General features: G+C 40.9%; 2 protein-coding genes across 2 annotated transcripts; both read right to left on the bottom strand.

The window, feature by feature from the left end:
* Window positions 1–159: 159 nt before the first annotated feature.
* LOC122006384 (callose synthase 5-like) lies at window positions 160–16,122 on the bottom strand. Its single transcript, XM_042561868.1, has 43 exons — window positions 15,984–16,122; window positions 15,608–15,911; window positions 15,340–15,440; window positions 14,510–14,631; window positions 14,320–14,416; window positions 14,097–14,207; window positions 13,850–13,975; window positions 13,676–13,768; window positions 12,930–13,021; window positions 12,714–12,846; window positions 12,468–12,605; window positions 12,309–12,385; window positions 12,123–12,210; window positions 11,907–12,035; window positions 11,725–11,839; window positions 10,417–10,748; window positions 9,604–9,656; window positions 9,466–9,526; window positions 9,278–9,359; window positions 9,154–9,203; window positions 8,951–9,037; window positions 7,501–7,623; window positions 7,331–7,425; window positions 7,151–7,235; window positions 6,903–7,063; window positions 6,150–6,273; window positions 5,968–6,062; window positions 5,732–5,855; window positions 5,510–5,661; window positions 5,072–5,181; window positions 4,844–4,969; window positions 4,691–4,759; window positions 4,417–4,606; window positions 3,373–3,484; window positions 3,166–3,285; window positions 2,969–3,084; window positions 2,795–2,878; window positions 2,551–2,663; window positions 2,243–2,472; window positions 1,276–2,073; window positions 1,110–1,160; window positions 835–1,020; window positions 160–737 (listed from the first exon to the last, which is right to left on the bottom strand). Exons 2-43 carry the CDS (start codon window positions 15,831–15,833, stop codon window positions 507–509), a joined length of 5,808 nt encoding a protein of 1,935 aa, XP_042417802.1. The 5' UTR covers window positions 15,834–15,911; window positions 15,984–16,122; the 3' UTR covers window positions 160–506.
* A 25-nt stretch (window positions 16,123–16,147) lies between these two features.
* On the bottom strand, window positions 16,148–18,275 carry LOC122006383 (probable folate-biopterin transporter 6). Its single transcript, XM_042561867.1, has 4 exons — window positions 17,699–18,275; window positions 17,337–17,596; window positions 17,126–17,224; window positions 16,148–17,050 (listed from the first exon to the last, which is right to left on the bottom strand). Exons 1-4 carry the CDS (start codon window positions 18,192–18,194, stop codon window positions 16,256–16,258), a joined length of 1,650 nt encoding a protein of 549 aa, XP_042417801.1. The 5' UTR covers window positions 18,195–18,275; the 3' UTR covers window positions 16,148–16,255.
* Window positions 18,276–22,093: the final 3,818 nt, after the last annotated feature.

The raw sequence follows: 22,093 nt of genomic DNA, 5'->3' as shown, positions 1-22,093 counted from the left end.
TTGAACTGGAGGAACGTTATGACTTTTTGTTCCAATAATTATATTTTGTATGTTTACTTTGAGGAAGAGGATGATAATCAGTGAACTTCCAACCAAATACACCAATGAAGAGGCAATGGTTGTTCCTTTATGAAGAGTTAACATTGCTGTCTTCTTCTTTCTCCTAATCTCCTCTAATCTTCCTCTAAGCCATGCTCAGGCGACCAACATCGCCTTTCTCCTACTCACCTCCATCGTCTCGTCGACCGCTGTAAGATGACAAAGGGGATAATGGTTGGTTTGCAAGGTAACAAAATCTAATAATTTAAAGGGTTTTTTCCCTTTTTTTTTTTTTTTTCTTTCTTCTCTTTTTTAATAACTCCATTTGTACAAAACCTTGAATTGTTATCGAGGTAATGTTCTCCTCCCTTATCCAAATCTCACCAATTGGAGACAAACAATTCTTCTATTTCTTCAAGAAGGATGACTGAATGCAACTCCTAGAAGCAAAACTTGCAACAATCCGCTCAGTTGTGCTTCTTTCCTCCGGTCAGAATACGTGAAATTTGCAGTCCTCGGCTGAAGGCCTGGTTGAAGAGCAGCCTTGTCTGGAACTCGGAGACGAACGGGAACCACGCCAAGACAGCAACCGGCGAAAAGATCAGCAGGCCCATCACGTACTCGTACCCCCTGGCCAAGGCCTTGACCGAGCTCCACAGACCCAGAGCCTTCGCCATTGGTCTCAGTGCCTGTGCAATCTGCTCCAATAACGATAACAAATTTAAGAGTTTGTTGTTTTAAGGATTGATTTGATACTATTAGACGATTGAGGCCTGCGAATTAGCGATGCTGCACCTGAAGCAGAGCCCAACCGGTAGGCATGAAAGCGAGGATGCTGCAGAAGATGTCTCCGACAGTCAAATTGAGGAAGATGAAGAGAATGATCAGAGTTCCAACCAATCCGATGAACAGGAGCAGCTTCAGCAGCCGGAACAGGAGCTGGAAGTCCCCACTAAATGTCTTCCTCCCCATTGACACCAGCTACACAGAAGAGTTCTTGTTCAGTCAATGAGGAAAGAAGAAATGATGCAACTCAAGATAATCTGCCATGCAAAGCTGAAATAGCTCACCTTCAGTATAAAAAGTATCGCTACTATCACAAACCACGACAGTCCGTACACCTGATCAATGCAGGAACATTAGATGAGTGAAAAAGATCAGAGGGCAATGACATACATTTTAAGTCGTGGATAGTAATTATGATGCACATGAAACAGGAAGGCTGAAACAACTTACGATGATGCTTTTGTCGTTATTGGAAACATGGAGGTGATAAACAATCCCGTACTGGAAAAGAAAGAAGCGAAGAGAGAGGACAATTTCCCAGAATCTTCCTAAGAACCCAGTTGACTTCAGGTGCTCCTGTTCTTCATCCCACCAGGATTCCCAACTCTTGTTTGCTGGAACACCGATTCCTCCCCAACTGTTCATCCATTTGCTCCAGTCATCCCAGTCCTCCACTATCTTTTGCCATTCGAAACCTGAAGGGTTGAAAACGAATGGTGCAAACAGCCATGTGCCAACAAGGAACCACATTGATGAAGTCAGAAGTAAGTATGCGATCGAATCAGTTGCCACTGCACCGTAGATCTGATAAACTATAAGCATTATCATCAACTCCAACCCTTTAACAAAGTGGCTCCGGGAATACATCCTGTAATTCTCAGCAAACTTTACATGTCGGACCACAAATCCACGTCCAGTGGCTCTGTATTTAGCCCCACCATGCAACATTGTTCTTCCAAAATAGTGTGATTTTGTTCCCAGGGAGAATGTGAAGAACACAGAACAAAGCTGAAGTTGCATTATGATGAAGTCGCTAATGGCGGTCCAGAATCCTCTTTCAAGTCCAATCTCCATGATCATTGGTAAAGCCATTAGCAAACCTAATTGAACGATTGACTGAGATGCCATGGCCGACTCTAGAGCAGTGTTGCCTATCTTCCTTGCCTGCTTCATAATAGCATCCTCCAGCCCACTAAGCGACAAGTAAAGTCTTCCGTACAAGAAAGCATAAACTATGATCACAACCATCTACATGTAGAGCAAAGAAATATTAATAAGTGTTATTCTTTGCTAGCAAAGATTCGTAAATGATGTTGGCATTGATCTTTCCATCGTCTAAGTTGTAAATGGTTTTAAATGGTTAAAGTAAAATATGAACACAGAATTATTGAATTTGAGACAAATGAATAGATGTTACCATCGAGCTGATGTAGAATCCAACAGTAGTAAAATAACATGATAGCATCCTGAAGAAGTCAAAGCGATGCCCCAGGCGATAGATATCTCTGCTGAGTATTTGTTCTCCATTGCCACAAGCAACCTTTGCTTCAAATAGAGATATTTGGTTTAGTCCAACATCACGACCTTTTCCAACCTGGATATACTCATGATGGGTGATATTTCCACGTCGTAAGGTGGAGTTGAAGCCTGATAGTCGAGTAATATGAGTTAGGATAAACAACAAATCAGCTAGATGTAAAAAGCAAAATATGTCAGCAACATCACCAGCAAATATATCTTCACTTAAGTTGATCCCACGAGATGCCTTGCTAATGCCACCTCTAGTTATGTGAAAGATTCTATCAAACACATCTGGGTGACCATAGTGAAACCGAACTCTGGATAAATTAAATGAAAAGCCAATTAAGATGAATCATAGAATCTTCCATAAACCTAACAGGTCAACAGATTTAATATATATATATTATAAATGGAAAGGAACTTTGAAAAGCAAACAATAGAAACTTACTTTAATGGGTTCGCAAGGACCCTTTGCCCTATTGTTACAAAACTGGTTTCTTGATTTGACATAAACCATGCCAAAGAGGATACACTGAAACAAAAAATAACCCAAATCTATAAGATCATATCTCCAAGGATCGTAAAAAGATATAAAATCTCCATAAGTAATCACGTATTTTACCTTCCTGTGAAAATATGCTCACGTACACCAAGGATGGTAGGCTGACGCAGTCCATGGTCTTCATTGAATTCTTCCAGAAGATTACGCATTTTAAATGCCTCTTCTAGATAATTATCCTACATGTTTCACGAAAAGGATAAGCCCTGATAAACTAAAAACTAAATAAGTCAATAATTAATTCAGAGCTTTTTTGTTACCTGATTCATATCGATAGCCTGAAGAGCTTCACCACGAGTGAAGATTATGGCATGGTTTTGATTCTCGGGTTTCCCTTCGCCTATCTTTGCCGCCCCTGGTAGTTTTATTCGATATATTTCCTAGAAGAGGGAGAAAAACAAAATATATCAGCATGTCATGACTGTGGTTCTTAATATTGGATGACTTTATCATGAAATGTGGGTTACTTGATCACGGTTGTCCACTGCTTTTACGAGCACAGAGTAGTAGACCTTCTGAACCTTGTCACTATATCTTTCTTCAACTTCATCGATATATGCAACACGAAGGGAAGGGTAGCTACATTTATGGAATACTTAATGGTTAGATTGCACTGTACATTTAATAGAAGACAAGTAAAATCATCAAGAATCATTTATCTTCTTTCTTCTTTGCAACCACTGAAGATGCAATGTTAGACCAAAACTAGTGAGTGCATTACAAAACAATCCAATCTCAAAATTAGTCCAACAGATTTCCTTTTTCACATCTTATTTGATTAAAAATTTAAAACCCAATCCATAAGAAACCAGTAACTTATCCCCCAAAAATTGATATTCAGATTAGCACGCAGAACAGAGTAAGATAGCCACTCATTCATACACCTTTGATCTACATATAAGAATGTGAATGAGCAACAACAGAAACAACAACAAAGCATTATCTCACTAGGTGGGGTCGGCTAAGAACTTGAATGAGCATAGAAGTTAATTTTAGACTATGCATACTAGAGAGCAACCATTCATGAACTTCAGAAATGGCATTGATTTTCCATATGTAAGTTATACTCATCATTTGTCAGCTTCTCTTGCCATTCCTAATTTTTATTCAACCTTTTACTTTGATTGTGGATGAATAATCAATCAAACTCAGGCTTGCATAAATAAGAAACTTAACTGTTGTTGTACTAATTGGGTATCATAACATTGCTCAAGGTAGACACGCAGAGCGCATGAAAGTTGCAATCCTTGATGTCTGGATTAGATACAGAATTGAACCCCATAGTTTCTGATATATATTCAAATTGCAAAGAACATGCAGTTCTCAACTACCAAATTATTGTTTCCACTAAAATTCTCCGGCTTTATATATTAGCTGTGAGATTGAAATTTATGTATATAGCAACAACACTAAGGTTGATATTGAAGGAAAAAATTGGGCTATAATAATAAGCAAGAAAATATGAAAAACTATGACATTGCTAATTTGAATAAGAAAAAAAAAACACATACTTAACCATCAGGTTCAAAATGTCTGTTGCACGACGATCTCCAGACCTTTTCTGGTTGCCATAAATTTGGCATGTAGCAACATATGTGAATTTCATGTCTGCTATGGCATCAAGTTGAGAAAATAATGACCTTTGGCTCTTATTTTCTTCCTCCATTGGATCAGTAAATGCTTTATATCCCTCTAATATCTCTGGAGAAGAATGATTTAAATAACAGAAATCAAGAAGCCAAAGATCTTTACCTAAGTATTTAAAACAAAGAAGCTAAGACTAACCACTTTCTTGGGCCATGTCTAGAAAAGCCTGAAGCTTCAATGCTCTACGATAGTACATCATACCTCTCACTGCACAACGTTTATATCAAATGAAGTAGTTGCCCAAACTTCTATTTGATAATAAGAGTTTGTAGTATGCAATCCATTGATTACCAGTTCTACAAAGTGTTTGCCCCCTAAGAGAGGCCCAATGACGAAGCTGTAAAACATTTTCTTCATTGGACCAAACCTCACTTTCTCGTTTGCAATTGATCCTCTCCATAAAGTTGTTCCATTCATCTAATGCAAATCATCAAACAGATTAATACAATGACAAAATCATGAAATAAAGTAAATTGCTACAGTAAATCTCAGATTGACCAGAATAGAAAAGAATAAAACCTGGATAGATCTTTTGCAAATAGAATATTATAGAGATGCCATCTTCATTTTCCAAATCAAGGTCACTTTTGGAAAATACAATTTCCTCACTGTAGTATGGAGTCATCACACTGCAAACCGCTTTAAATTAAATCAAAGTGTTTGAGAGATAATTGCCATAAAATTGCACACTAGGGTTGTGATTATTTCAATACAGAAAATTTGACAGTAAGGTATCTACACCATAGCCTTTCTTGATAAGTATACATGTCAAAACTTTCAGGTGATAATGATGAGATAAGAGAGTGGCATTGTCTATATCTCTCTGGTTTGTATCTCTAATATGAACAACAAAGTTGCAGTGATCAGGATATATATCAAATAAATGGTTTAGATTGAAACCATATGCATTACTCAATCCTTTTGGTGTTAATACATTCAGATAATAGGGTGTCATACCTGAATGACAACATTTTACGGACTCTAGGAGCACGGGGCATATCCATAAACAAAGAATTTGTGAAAAATGCTATTCTTCTACGAGCTTCAAGGTTTGTAGGAACATCTATTGCATATTCCTTCACTGTCAATAGGAGGTAAAGTCGTTTAATCTGCAGTAAGGTAGATCATCAGTAACTTGCAATCAACAAAAAACAAAAGAGGAGTTGGATTGAGAATCACCTGTTCTTCCCAGTGTGGGTTAAGTAGAGGAGGAAACAATATTGCAGGTTTTGAACCAGTACCAGCAAAGAGCTGTCTTCGGGGTACTGAATCTTTATTACCATGCCCAAGTTCAACTAACTCACTGAAAAAAAATATTAAAAATCATAAGAAAATCTCAGATCTCAGATCTCAGAAATTTGTTTATCCAAAAATAACTAATTTAATTATTCAGGTGGAGTTTGTGTTTCACTGACTGTATCTCATTAACCATCATATCACGGGAGACTACTTCAAGCATGTCTTGAAGCAATAATACAACTGTATCACGTTTAGATGCATCACCCTCTTTCTGCAAGAAAGCAGTTTTCCTCCTTTTTCAGCTATTAACAACTAGGGAGGATGAAGGCATCAACTAACAAATCAAAGTATGACTTACCAATATATCAAGAAGCTCCACAAACTTCTTACATAGTGTTGGCAAGGCATTCATCCTAAAATTGCTTAGAAAGGTATTTTTTTCAATGTTAGCTTCAATCTCTTTAATAATGATACCAATAATCCTGTCACCAAACGTGCAAAGAAAAAATCATAAGATGATGATATCATAGGAAGATAAAGCAAAATACATGCAAAAGAACCTTGCATGAACTAACTTTCTATCTAAGAACCTTTCTTTATGCATAGGATGCCCAAAAGGAAATTTGAATAATGTGGAAATTCAGACAAAGCTTGCAGAATTCAAAAACTTCACAATGAATTTCTTCCTCATAAAATAAGAAGGAAAAGTAATAGGATTTCTTTTATAGATGACATCTCCAAATTCTCATCCATAGATTAATTGTAGTACTTGGGAATAGAACATCCTGCATGATTCTTTTGGCAGCTGAAATGCTCCTTGATATCCAATTTTTTTTGTTATGAGTGTTACTATTACGCGTCAAGTTATGTGCGTTAAATTTACCAGTTGTCACCAAATTTCTGTAGTATCTCCTATTATATTGTCATTGTGAGTAATCAACTAGGTCATTGGCCATGAAAGTAACATAAAAAAAAAAAACTTACAGAAAAAATACTTAAATTTCAATTTTCAACATTCTGAAATGCAAAAGCAAAATTAGTAAAAGTTTAGACTCAAAACTAGAAACTGTTTGCTTTCTAAAGATCCAGTCATGAAGGATTTGCAACAAACCTTTTCTCATTCTCCCCGACAACAAGAAGATTAAGAATGAGCTTAAAGGACTCATAGCATTCGATAACAGCACATTTCATGTACTCATCAACACAGATACGTTTCCAGAGATCAGAATCCTTTGCTTGAAATTGAGCAGCTGTATCTAGTGCTACTGGTATCTGACCAGCAAATATTTGGATTTACAGAAAACAAACATCAAGAATCACAACACTCAATAAGAATAAGATACAGTGTCAATAATTTACCTTGCCAGATAGTAGGAATGGTGGCCATTGTATCACCTTCAAGCTAGGATCGGATGAGTAAGGAACTAGCAAAAGATCCATCTCCCTGAATTACATGAACAGATTTTGAGTCTCCCTTGAAGAAAACCAGCAAATATTGAATGTAAGAAAGTAGACAGATAAGTCAACTCAAGGCCTTTCCTATCACTTATAAGGTCTTCCTCTCGGAAGCTGCATATCACTTCATTCCAAAGCTGAGCAAACTTTGCTGCTTCAGTTCTCTTACTTGGAGAGGCCTAATTTTGCTAGGTATTAGATGAAAAGAACCAAAATAACAATGTGAGAATACACAATATCAGTTTCAAGAGAACCTCAGCAAAGCGCCTCGATAGAGAGAATCCCTTGTGACGAACTTTCTCAGATGGAACAAGACATGTGTTGAAAGCTCCAGGCAAAGAATGAAACCGTGATCTCAACATGCCTAGTGTTCGTATCTACAAGATGATAAAAATAGGAATTAGAAATTTGAGTAACAAGAAATCAAGAAATATAACTTTAAGTTGACATGCAACAAATTATCAGTCATTATTATGTTAATCAGGTTGTCAATTATAAGTCTATCAATAAGAACTAATCAATATATGCAAGAACATAAATTTCAAATAAATTTGTCAAGTAGCATGACTGTAAAACCTAAAAACCAAACAAATCAATCATCAGCTTGTCTCCCTCTCCCCTATGCAGTAACACTCATTGTCTGCCCAATTCGTTAATTCTCCCCTTCCCTATGCTCATTTGTCAATGTGTCGTATTTGTTCATCCCAAGAGGCAGAGACTGAGAGACCCAAATCAGCAACCGTCATCTGGCTGTCTGACACCCTATCTTCCTTTGAAGATTTAGGCATTGCATTCTGACTTATGATGATATTGCTCCCTTGACTCATGACTCCCAGTGCTTTGTTCCAGCCTCGGACTCCACCCTGCTTCCCTTCCTCCAGTCATCAACACCAATAGTGACAACCTCCTCCCAATTCAAGTTTTCTATACCCTGATTTAATTTGGGCCAGCTCGAGTTTTTCATTAAACCCAACTCATGCCCACCCCTACACGTGGTTTTGCATGAGGAGGTAATGGCTCACAAGGGCACATGGTGCTTGGAATGAGGTTGTGTTACTCGCCAGAACGCATGGATGCAAGGTCAGCTATCATGCATAAGAGGCTCAGGAGAAGACAGGTAGATGCATGCAACTGATCTGAGGTAGAAGAGGTTGTTAGATTTGGTTGTTGATGATAAATTTGGACACAAGTTTGGTCAAGAGATGAGAAGGCCAAGAGATGAGCAGGCAATGGGTCATGAAGAGCTTCATCAATATAATGTTTCAAGGACTCAATGTGCACAGAACAAGAAGATAAGGAGGTGGATGAGAGAAGGTCAGTTGCTCCTCCTTGACAGAATACCTCTTTAGGAAATGCTAACCCAAAAAGAGGTGTTCTAATATCATGCAAAGTTTGGACAACAAAATTAATATATATGTTATAAAGGCATATTGCATGCATATTGGACTCAGTATAGAAACCTAAACCTAAAATAGCAATGTGGAACTGGACCGGTACACTAATAATCCTATTAAGATAATATCTCAACACATTATTGGAAGGGGTTTAATCTTGTTTCTTCCACTCTGAATGAGGCATAGTCTCATATCCAATGAGGTGGGGAGAAACCTCGTGGTGAAGACCAAAAAACAAGCAGAAAGTCTACTTAATTTTCTATTTGTTTGAAGAAATAAATGCATACACAGAACTTGCATAATCTTTTACCTCTCCAAGTCGACCAAATGCTCCAGAGACACCTCCATATAAAGTGGAGAAAATTGCATACCATATTTGAGTATCCATAAAATACACCTGTGAAAAGTTTAACTTGTCATACATGATTCCTGTTGATGTTAAGTACAAAGACCACTACTAGTATAAAGAACAATGTCTAAAATCAAGAACCACAAAGAGCAATATTGACATACCAAGATCACAGGAACCCAAAGCGCAATAATAGCACCAAGATTACCAGGAGCTACAACAAAGATGATTTGAACTATTTTAATCAAATAATATCTGATGTAACTTGTAAAAAGTTGAGCAATATACCTTGGGGGAAAAAATCATGCCAGGCGAAATGTACATTATGAACATTCATTATATCTTTTGTGGGCTTTATAAGAGGTTGTATCTGCCACATCATACAACATGTTGAGAGAAAAGAATCCTCCCATATTCTTAATTAAAGCTATAATCTATATGAACATATGTGCAAAAGAGAGAAAAGGAGAAGTTACCTGCAAGAAGTAACTAAATGCAAACTTGGAAGATAACAGCAACACCCAAAACAATGTGTACCTTAAAAGATAACAATCCATGTAAGAATTTTACAAAATTTCCATAGTCAAAACAAAAACAAAGATTTATAAACTCACTTGAATAGTACCAACTGACTCTCATGCATACCGCGCCCAACATAAATCCTTGGCTGAAAAGAATTTGAGAAATATGTTAGGTTCCTAAACCTTCATAGTTGAAGTGTCTGTTGATTCATAACTAAAAGAAAAAGTATTAGTAGGAGATTATCTATGAATATAGTTCCCTTCCTCAAGAAGAAATTTATACAATTAGATTAAGTTGTGCATCACAACCTTCCTACTTATAATGCCTATTGATTCCATAACTAAAAGCAAATGATCATTTGACTGGTATGTTAATATAAGAATACTATAATTCGATAAAAGCCATTCAGTTCTTTGTGAGGGTGAGATGTACCATGGTGACAATTAAAGTTGTGTTTCCTACAAGGGAAAGAAACAAGAAGAGAAATATTGACCTAGTTTGTATTTCCTTGGGAGGAAGGGAAAAAGGGTAGTTTCCCTTATAAGAATTTCCTAAGAGAAAAGGAGGGCAATAAGGAAAGGAGGGAAATTTAAATATAAAATATTAGTCGATTAAAAACATTTTAAACAAAACTATTTTCAAATCAAGATAATAAAAAAATGGAAAAATATATTAAATGAAACAGCATTCCACCTGATCTAGGTGGGAGCCAATTTTAGTATGGTTGGGGAAATAATTCTCCCACTACTTCCTCAGTATGTCTTGGGAAGAAACTGAGGGAAGCTACCTAGATAAGTTTTTCAGGAAAAAAAAACTACCAAGATAAAATTCAATTACTTTTAATCTTTGAATGAAGAAAATAATTACCTCCCGGTAAATAAATGGGAAAAAAAGGGTCTACACACCTGAGACCACCATAAGAGCATCCGGACAATGCCCCATTCTGAATTCTCTATCCATCTACGGAGCATAGGAAATAAAAATAGCATTCCTGTTAAAACATTAGGCAACACGTATAATGCCACAGCCATAGTATATAAAGGCGGAATGCCTTTTATCTGATGAAGGTACTGCAAAATGCCACCCAAAGGCAAATTTATCTGTGACGAATCAATATAACACAGAAGAAGAACTATAGACCATGCAAGACTCACTAATATCTTGAGGACATTTCTCAAGATATCAGTAAATTTTCGTCTATGATAGCCAGGGAAATTAAGAATAAGATCAAGAATACCTGTAATGAGAAAAAAAAGAAGGTGATTAAGTGAGAACACAAAATCATGATGGCTGCAGTTTGATGAATAGAAGAATGAACCAAATGAAAGCTAATACTATTTTTTTTACCATGCATCCCTTCTAAAAAAAATTGCAATTTAAGAGAACCATAGACAAATTTGGTGCGTAATATTAGCTGGAATAATATAATATTGTAATATTCTTAGTAGACAGTTTGTCAATGAACAATAAAATATTAAGTGAAATAGAGAGTAGGCCAAAATATTTTGATATATATTCTCTAGCTAAGAGGAGATCTACTATTAAATTGTGCAAACAAATATACATGGCTCATCTCAAACTAGTTCCACAAGATTAGTTCACGTGCCAATGTTTTCAATTACATTATGTTTCAGTCAAATATTTCATCACAATTGATCTTATATTGTTAGTGAAATATTCTTCGCATGAGTATAGAATCACTACTTATTGCAGTGAAACCCATAAGAGACTGTCAAGAACATCACAATTGATCTTATGTTTCAGTTATCCTTACTCATTTTCTCCTCAAAAGATCTTGTTTTCTCATCTTGGTTCAAGGATAATATGACCTTTATCATACACATCAAATACATCTAAGGGAATATATCAATCTATTTTGAATAGTCAATGACTGCTTATGTCCGTCCATACAAGCTTTGTGGTGCAATACTCTATATGGCAGCAGTCCATTATTATTTTCTTTCTCATTAACACCATCCCAGGAAAAAGTTGAATTTAGAAAACAGAAATGGATGTGAATTCTCTCAAACAGTACCAATCAATCAATTATCATCAGTCACATGCAATATGCTCACAATAAATCATACTCATGACTCGTTCAGGTCCAAGGAAGCAAGGATAATGCATCATATAGTAAGGTAAATTGCACATAAAGTTGTGTTAGTGAGAACTATAGTGATAACAATAAGTTATGAATTAAGAAAAAATCATACATTTTAGCAGATGCAGAAGTGCTGCTGTTATGAAAATGCTAGATAATGAGTATAACATATCTTTCTGAAAAATCTGTGCTGGTGAATAACCACTCCAGGCCATGATTATCATTGCCTGAATAAACAACAAATTGGATTATATTCTGGAATGATGATCAATGTTATATATGACATGATATTACCTGTAATGCTATTACATAGAAAGTCCACATGCGAGAAAAACTTCTAAAGATGTTCCAAAATGTTCTAGTCTCAACAAAATTTTCCTTCCCTGTGCTTTTATTAGGCAATTTTTTGGATGAACGTCCAACCTGTAAATGAGTTTTTATCAGTGGCAACTATATTTAAAGAAATCAATTAGACAGTTTGAATTATTAACAAGAAGTTCTGTATCAGACCTGAACTGTAGGCTTTGATTGTCGTATAGATTTGAAGAACTCCCCATCATCTCTCATAGGCCAACCCAAGGAAAAGCAATCAGCCGACCTAGTAGTTATGCAGTTTGCCTCAATCGTGGAAATTAACAAAAAAATAATAAAAAAAAACACTGTTAATCTATTAGTGATCTAAATCTGTTCACAAACCAGAAGTACTCATTTAGGTCATCATAGTTACACCAAGCTGAATGTGGGGCTTTTCCGTTATTGCTTCTTTGAACTTCCTGAAGAAATGTAAATCATCATAACTCTGTTGTTCCACCTATGATGCACAATCCTTAATTTTAGCCTTTGAGGGATGCATACCTTTTCAATCACACGATAAATTGGGCTGATTACTTTCTTCAAGAATGCTTCATCGTCTCCACCATATGAAGATCTAACATTCTCCCCTGTCACAACACTGACATTGCCACCCAACAGACCATGTAGCTCATATGCCATCTAAAACCATCATGGATTTCATTTATGCAAGGAAGACCAAACTATTTTAAGAATAACAAGGTAATGTCAATATAACCGGAAACAACATATTTCTGGATGGAGGTTCACATTGTGGAATATATAAGATAAGCACTCTGGCATAAATCGAAGATTGGCAGCTTCACCCCAGATAAGAAGAAACAGACCCATATATAGGATCTTTCTCTGTTGAATCTCTTGTGGTTGTAGGCTTTGTGCAAGACTAAAATTAAAATATAAAGTATTAGACGACCAAAAGAAATATTTTAATAGTCTTATAAATCAACCAATAGAGGTCTCAAATACCGTAAACTATGTTTCTTTCCCAAGAATTTGCACCATGATTTATAGTTCTTGAATATTTTGTTCATAACTGCATCGACTGCACGATTATCTAGCTGTGATGGGGAACTAATTCAGTTACAACCACAATTTATAAATAAAATAACATATTTGCATTTGAAGTGAGAAAGGTAAGATTGCTAGTGAATACAGTAACACATTATGATTCACATGGAAAAACAAACATGGGTGATCCTAAGCATGAGCAAATTTATTTCCTTTTAGAGACACACAAACAAGGAGATCTTAGGTAGGATAGTGCTTAATAATAGAAATCTATTCCTCTATTTGGTTGTCAATATAAGATAATAATAAGGAAACCACATGCACTGCATGGCTGCAGCTGCACACATTGAAAGGCCCATGGCACAAAAATGATTGAAGAAACATACACTATGTCAAAATGGCTTTCAAATAAATTCTTGAGATGCTGATATGAGAAAGATTCAATATTCAGAAAATATTAAAAGACCTCTAAGCTATCAGTAATTTGTTCATATGAAAAGGTTGTCAGTACACCGCAACCAAATTACAGAAAGATATATGTGATGTGATCATACCTGATAGTTATTTAATCATACAACCAGGTTTCAAAAGTAGATTCTTGAAAGAACAAAATAACTCAAATAACAATCAGAGGAACACAATATTCATCAATGAATGGGCAAACAATATTGTTTATCTAACTTAATGAAGCTCGATATACATGCCTTATGAATAGGTTCAGGCTTCGGAGACAGCCTTATGTGAAGGTTGGCGAGGAGCAAGATCAAATGTTCCCTTTGATTTCTTACATTGTCTCTCTGTAAACAGAAAAATACTAATAATGTTAAAAGTAATTTTAAAGAAACAAAAGACATATTTGTTATTTGCAAATGTTCTACCTGAAACCCAAATGTGACTCTTAACCAATCAAGTAGATCCAACTCTCCTGTTTTCTCCTTTTGCTGACCAACAGAAGGCCAGTTCAAACCCCGTGTATTCTTCAGGGCTGCTACGGCTGCTTTTATCTGTCAAATTCGAATGTATTCAAGTTACTGATTTGCTTAAAGCTACCAGAGTACTTGTTTCTCCCTATCTATAATTACTCCCAAAAATCAATACTGTCATTTGAAGGGTTAAGAATAGAACCTCCTCGAGCTGCATGATGCATTGTGAAGCACCAGCAGCATCCAAGGGAAGGATGTTGTAGGGTACATAAATTTCGGTTTTTTCTTGGACATCTCTGGCAGCAGCAATGATCTGCGAATAGATCACCAAACACGGATAAGAAGCTAAATCATTCCTTCCAATAATCTCAAAGGAGACAAAAGGGTAAAAATCTGATTGGATCAATTGAACATCGTGGGCGAACCTCTGGGGCAACTTCTTCAACTTTCTCGCTCTTGTTAACGGCACAGAGAACCTCAAAAAGGATATTAGCGGTTTGATAAGCTTTCCCGAGTTGAGCTCTGCAGACAGAAACAAATTGGGATTTGGGAACACAAAACAAAGGATGCCGCAAGAATCACAACATGTTGCAACAAAAGCGAATCCAGCTTTACCTGTCGGCTTGTTCGCCCCTATCGAGAGCACGAACATATTGCTCGTAGTATTGCTGATAGAAACTCTGGATCTCTCGGGCATCGCTCTTCTTCACCCTTCGGGAGAGACTCGTTCCGTTGTCCTGGAATGCGTTCGACTCCGATTACGTAGACGATTCAAAATATCGAAGATCTCATTCTCAAAGGTAATATATCATTTTTGCCCCTACACTTCACCATTTCTTAGCATACCCTTGTAATTTCAAAATCTTAAAATCAACTCGTCTAAATTTTGCAATTCCATACCATTACTAACTTTATTATTTTCTATAATAATTTCTAACCCTAAGTGCATCCATATCTTCTCCTTAAATACAAAATTTATTTTAAATTTTATATTTTATATAAAAACTTTTGTATCAGTATTTATTCATTTTTTTTAAAATTTAGATTTCATGAATAAAAGAAATAAATTGGATAATAAAATGTAGATAACACAGGGAGAGAGAAAAAAATAATAAAAATGAAAAAAATAATAAAAAATAAAGATAATAAAATTTTTAAAATAATTATCTAAATTTAATAAAATAAATAATTTATTATAAATTTTAAAAATATTATAAAAAAACTGACATGAAAACTATGATAAAATAAGATTACACATCAATCATCATATTATATCATCATGTTATTGTTTTGTAAAACTCTATGAATCCTATAATTCTAAAATGTTTAAAGCATTTTAAATCAAAGATAGATTTTAAATGGTGAAATGAAATTATTATTTTTTAAATATTTAGATAATTAATTTAGAATACTCAAGGAATTTATTGGATAATCATGAATTTTACCCGTTCAAGGCGTTGAAGGAGGGCAGTTTTGAATTGGCGAACTCCACGTCCGGTTGAACTAGGATCAAGTCTATGTGCCTTCTCAAATGCATAAAATCGGCCTAAAATTGAAATAACAAAAAAAATTATTATAAAATATTTTTAAAAATATGTAGGGTGTACTTTTGATTTCAATCCATTATGGTTTTTATAATTAAAATCTTTTCATTTAGTTTCCTCCTCATTTAAAGGATTTATTAAAAAAACAAAAGGATAAAAAGAACCGCACAGAGATAAGCAACGCGAGGGCGCTCTGCCTCAATCTTGGAGGCAACTCGAAGGACAGGCGTAATGCTGTCCAGTGACGCCGGCACCACCTCGTTGTCAAACACCTCCATTGAGAAAGTCGCCGTCGTGGGATTCCTCGTCGATGCTCGTCGCATCAACCCCGGCGGCCCGGGTACCAGCCCGACCGCTGGCATTTCAGAGGCAGACGCTTGCTCTCCCCCTCCCATTACGGCGCCGCCTCCTCGTCTCGGGTCGACTGCTTACTCATCAACGTCTAGATTGTAGCTAGGCCCGTCGCCTGTCGCCTACGCAAGCCAACCAAATCGATATCAGTTCGAAGTAAATACGATCAGACGTTAATGGCGGAGAAGATCTACCTTTCGTTTGGGGAGAACGAAAGGCGAGAAGGGCAGTCGCGGACGAGGAATTTCACAGCGAGAGGAGAAATATATAGAGGATCAACCTTCTCGGGAGGGATACGTGGAGTTACGTACGTGAGGGTAGGATTCGTATGCAACCGATGTATGAGGAGGCTCTCTGGTTAGAGGAAAAAAATGCCGTTTATTTCCATTTGATATGAATTAACAAATTTCATAATTGATTGGAAAAAAAAAAAACTAAATGTGTTGTTTGATCGCTACTCGATCAATCACACTTTTTCGCCGCCGGTATCAGTGTCATCCGTGAGCTCCGCCAACTGCAAGGCCTCCTCCTCTGCGCCGCCGGAATTGTGACGAGGGGCATCCGAAGGCAGCATGAGCTCCGGCGGCAGCAGCGCGTCGTTCGGGTCGGCGCTGGGCACGAGAAAGATGAGCCCCAGCGTGGCGATCCGCAGGAGGTTGCGGAGGAGGAGAACGAGCCAGAGGCGGCGGAAGTCGGTGCGGGTGACGGAGAAGAAGTGGAGGAGGAGGCCGCCGGCGGTCTTGGAGGTGAGGGTGCCGAGGCTGTCGATACACATGAGGAGGGCGAAGAAGGTGCCCTCGATGCCGCGGGGGCAGAGGCGGGTGCTGAGCACCATCATCGGCATCCACCGGAGGCGGCTGATGACGCGGGAGACGCACTCCTCGAGGACCACGAAGGCGGCGTCGGGGAGGCGGAGTTTGAGGTTCCAGCGGAGGACGAAGGCGAGGTCGAGCATGCCGGAGACGCCGTAGAGGAGCTGCGCGAAGAAGATGAGGCGCCGGAAGGGGAGGTGCTTCAGCAGCTTGTGGTAGATGAGGACGCCGACCATCGACGCCGTCGCCCCGATCGCGTAGATCATCCCCACGAACTCCTGGGAAAAGGCTGGTCCTGCACGGCGATCGGTGTACCAATAGAATTGGCCTTCATGGGTGCTGATGCTGAGCGCCAGACTCAAGAACATGTAAAGCGACGGCTTCCAAACCGTCGGAAATTGGATCGTTCTCGCCATTCCTCCGATCGCTTCCTTCCCCGTCTCCCACACCTTCTACCATTTGGTCATCATCAGATCGACGATGAATTTTGCGCCAAATGTTATTATTCGATGAATTGATAGTACCTTTGGCTTCGCTGAGAGGTGGGCGTTCTTGTGTTCGTAGATGACGAATCCGAGAATGATCAGCAGCGTCGCCGGCAACGCCATCAGCCCCAGCGCTCCCTCCATTTCACAACAATCAAACCCCCCATCACGCCCGTGGATTGATGCATCAAAATGAAACTTTGAGAAGCGATCGACGAGCAAGCAGAGCATGCCCTCGTCGGAGACTCACCTGAGCTCCGAGGAGGTGGACGAAGACGCCGCTGGTGGAGAACCCGACGAGCGCCCCCGCCGAGGACACGAACCCGCACAGACTCTGCATGTCCGCTGCCAGCCCCGGCCGCTCGATGCTGTTCCTCGCGATGCACGCGTCGATGGTCACATCCGCAATCGCCACCCCCGCCATCATCCCCACCAGGCACAGCAGCGCAGCCGCCACCGCCAGCCGCTCGAACGTCGCCACCACGAACGTCGCCGCCACTCCGAGAACGCCTGTCGATATTGAACCTTGAGTTCGGCTCTGTTTTCTTGCGCGGAAAAAGGGGAAAAGGAAGGATTTTTAGGAGGAGGGTGGAAAGGAGGAGGGTTTATTACCCGCGGCGATAAAGTAGGGGCGGCGGCGGTAACCACGGACGGGAACGACGTCGGTGAGGAGGCCCCATACGGGCTTCATGATCCAGGGGAGGTAGTAGAGGCCAATGAAGAACTGCACCGCCGACGGCTGAACCCTCTGCACGTCCTTCCAGTAGTAATCAGACACCACGCGGAAGAAGGAGCTGGCGAAGCCCTGACTGAGGCCGTACACCACCACCACCCCGAACACGAAGCTGCCGTTCAGCTCCCGGCACAGCATCCGGATCCACTCCGCCGGCTCCACCACCATCCTGGACAGAGCCCCGGCACCACCATCGCCGCACTTCAACCCTTCTGCCTTCGTCGCCGCCGGCGTCTTCTCCACTAGGTCCTGCGTCTCCGAATCCATTGGGGCTGAATTGGGAATGATGACGAACTCACATGAAGTGGCAAGAGATGTTGACTTGGGATTTAGCGTCCGTCGACGAATCGGTGGAGATTTGTGACGACTTCGCATGTGAATTCAAAGCAACTTGGTGGTTGTTTAATGCATTCGAAGCTGGCAGAGAGGAGAAGGCGTGTAAAAACTAGGATTTGTGGTAAGAACATGCGGAAAGGGCGGAGCTGAGGAAGCGCACATCTGCGTCTTTCAGGCTAATATTTATAATTACTATTATTATTGTTTATTTTCAACAACTTCTAGCAATGCCAATGCCAATGCCAAACTTTGATTATCAGCAACAACAGAGCATCGATTGTCATCATCAACAACATCCACATCAAACCGACGGTCTGGAGACAACATCTCTTTTTAACTAATCCGATGGTAAGACGAGACCCGTCCGGTGGAAAGTCAAAATGATCAACATCTAGGGTAGGCGTCCGATCCGACAAGATACCTTCCCGAGCGGCAAGAAGAATAATCAACCTGTCATCTCGACAGCTCGGTCTGATACCGAGTTTCCGACGCTCATAAGGCAAAACGGGAAGAGACGAAGGCCGAGCGGTCATCCCACTCGGCTAACAAGGGACACGACATCAACCCGGCAGTTAAGGCTCCCTCGCTCAACAGGGTGGAGTCGAACATCAAATCACCGGCCGAACGGACAACCAAATCGGCCCGACCTTGGTGTCGCCTGGAGGGAGTTAGTCGATCGGCTCCTCCACTCGGCCCGGGAAAGGCGCTAGCCGAGCGGTTCCTCCGCTCGGCCCGGGGAAAGCGCTAGTCGAGCGGTTCCTCCGCTCGGCCCGGTAAAGGACAAAGGGAGCAGTTGACAATATCTTCCTACGAACCAGTGCCGTTGACAAGAGGCTTGGTCGACGGCATGGTCGGACAAAGAATCGTACGGTGGAAACTTCCACTGTCACGTTAGAGATATGCTCGTGCTATTAAGGTATGACGTCAGACACGCTTTTCTAACACATTCATTCCAGGTATGCTTTGAGGAGTGTGCGCGCATCGAGGGGGGTGCGTGCATGGGGGGTGCGCATCTGGGAAGCTCTATATAAGGACCCCCAAACTTCGACGGAAGTATGCTAACTTTTTTACTATAGCTACAATTCTTGCTTCCCCTTTGCTCTACTTTTTTCTTCCGGAGATCTTACTTGAGCGTCGGAGGGACATCACTGGGGAACCCCTCCCCGACTCGGCATTGTGCTTGCAGGTCCACGTCGGTGGAAGATCTACGCTTGCAGTCTGCAACTAGTCAACGGGAGCGCCACATCCCCAGCGTCCATCGACTCAGCTTTCGGACAGGAGCAAATTTGGCGTCGTCTGTGAGAACGCACCTGAATCTAAGCTAAGGAGATGGAAGAAGCTGGACGCCAGCATACTGTGACGCTCTCCCAAGAGGAGCTCGATGCGCTCATACATGCGCTAGCGGCTAAGATAATAGAGCAGCAACAGAAGGCGCTAGCCGATCGGCTGGCGCAACAAGCAACCTCAGCATCTGGAGGCCGAGCGGCGCACGAAGATCGGCCGGAATAGCTCTCCATATGGGGCCAAAACAAGGGTCCGACCGGCACGCAAGCAGAGGCGCCGCCCGCCCCGATTCCATTCCATCGGGCCTTGTTCCAGATGCCGTCTGAGATCGCGCAAGCAAATCGAGACCAGTCTTCCTCTAACGAAGCTCCCGCTCGGGACGCGAGAAAGGGCAAGGCGGCCCGAGCTGACTCCTCCCCCGAACGGATCAACCGCCAATTCTTCGAGGCAATTTTACAGGATCCTCTCCTGAGGCACTACGCACCCTTGGCGATCGGCGAATACAATGGGTCGACTGATCCGGACGACCACCTCGGTAAGTTCGATAACGCCGCAACCCTTCATCAATACACAGATGGAGTTAAGTGTCAAGTCTTCCTCACCACATTATCCGACTCGACACAACGTTGGTTTCGAAGATTACCGGACAGATCGATTCAGAGCTTCAGAGATTTCTGAACGGCCTTCCTCCACCACTTCGCGAGCAGCAGGCGCTATCAGAATATCAGTGTCAGTATGTTCTCTATGAAGCAAGGGTCGAGAGAGACTCTACGGGCTTACATTCAACGTTTTAACCAGGCGGCCATGGACATCCCTACGGTCTTGTCTGAAACGATGATGCATGCCTTCACCCAAGGACTCATCGATGGGGATTTTTTTCGCTCGCTCATCAAGAAGCCGCCCCGCGATTACGACCATATGCTGAAGAAGGCCAGTGAGTATATCAATGTGGAGGAAGCTCAGGCGGCCGGAAGGAAAGAAGCGCCATTAGAACCATCGGTGCACGCCGAACGAAGGCCGTCGACCAGCCACCAGCCTCCAAGAGGACCCCGAGTTGACGTGGCACGACCACATCAAGAGCCAAGGCCACATGTCGTCCAACACGTGGCTACCGAGCGGCCAAGGCTCAAGGGAAAGGTATGGACTCCCATGTTCTGTACCTTCCATCAATCGACAACCCATAACATCCGCGACTGTCGCGGAGCCCTTGCAGTCTCTCAACCGACTCCTAGGAGTTATCACCGCCGATCGCCTTCCCCCGAATTGCGATATAGGCGGCCGAGCGCCGCACGGCGAGAGTAGACTAGGCGGTCACCTGAGCGGCATCATCATCATCAAGCAAGGAGTGACGACCACGCCCAAATCCCACATGAGCGAGTCAGGCACTCTGCTCGGGAGGAGGAGAACCGAAGCAACGCCGCTCGGGGTGAGATCAACATCATAGCTGGTGTACCAACCAGCGGAGACTCTAACCGAGCCCGAAAGTCGTATGCTCGGTGTAGAAAGTTGCCGGTTCTCTCTTGCAATAGATAACCGGGTAAGGACTGAGAAATGTATCTAAATATGATCAATTAGATGTGAACCTACGTTGTCCTTACACAGAAGCGCACCTATTACTATGCCTTCCTCGGATATCAACATAGAAGCCCACAACTTATTAATCTATCAAGATACAAGAAACTAATCACAAGATCCATCCTACTCTCTTGAATATTCCTATTTCCTCTTCAAGATTATCTCTCAAACGTCCTTACACGGGCTTGCACCTGTCACGTGGATCCCTCGGATGATCGAGTGAGAGTTTATCTTTACTAAGTCCACAAGAAATCCAAACAATCAATCAAGAATGAGAATTAAGCACAAATCACCATTAATCATTCAAGATCTAATTGATACAAGCAAGACAATGTCATTGAAACAAGAAATTGGAAAATCCATAAGAGATTACATCAATCCATCATACAAATACTCCCTTAATCCTAGAATACAATATCTACTCCATGAATCGAGGAAGAATACCCGAAGAAATAAAGATTACAAGCATTTCTTAAATCCCCAATCCAAGAAACCAAGAAAAGGGGGAAAGAGAAAACTTATCTACGAAGAAACCTCGTCTTCGGATCCAATCCTCGCTCCGGAATCGAAATCGTCAAGAACTTCCATTCTGCACAACCACTGCAGCCATTCCTCCAAATCTGGCCTTCTCCCAAAGGCCACTACTTAGCCTCTGCAAGCAAGACTCCACTACACAAATTCTAAATTTCCCTCACCGCTCTCTCTCTCGCTCTGGCCTCTTCCTTCTCCGCCAGCTTGCATCGCAGTTGACTGAAGTTCCCCAAACTGGTGCACACGACCACCACCGCTTGGCCTCTGAAACCTCACACGGCCGTGTTGATCTACACGGCCATGTAAGGCATCTGCTCTAATTTCTTCAAATCAAGACACGGCCGTGTGAGATTCACACGGCCATGTCCTCTTCCCTTCCTGTTAAAACTACACGGCCGTGTGTGGTACACGGCCTGATGCTCTCTCCCTTCAATTCCTTCCAAGCTTGTCCGAGGACGCATAATCTTCACCAATTTCGACTCCTGTGTACAGAAAATGCACAAAAAGTAGATCTCCGAACCAAAAGAGTAAATATGCTAAAAGGAAAG

The sequence above is a fragment of the Zingiber officinale genome, chromosome 7B (genome assembly GCF_018446385.1).
Source record: "Zingiber officinale cultivar Zhangliang chromosome 7B, Zo_v1.1, whole genome shotgun sequence".
Taxonomy (NCBI): Eukaryota; Viridiplantae; Streptophyta; class Magnoliopsida; order Zingiberales; family Zingiberaceae; genus Zingiber; species Zingiber officinale.
Note: the sequence above shows the minus strand (reverse complement) of the source record. Positions and strands in the feature narration are given on the sequence as shown.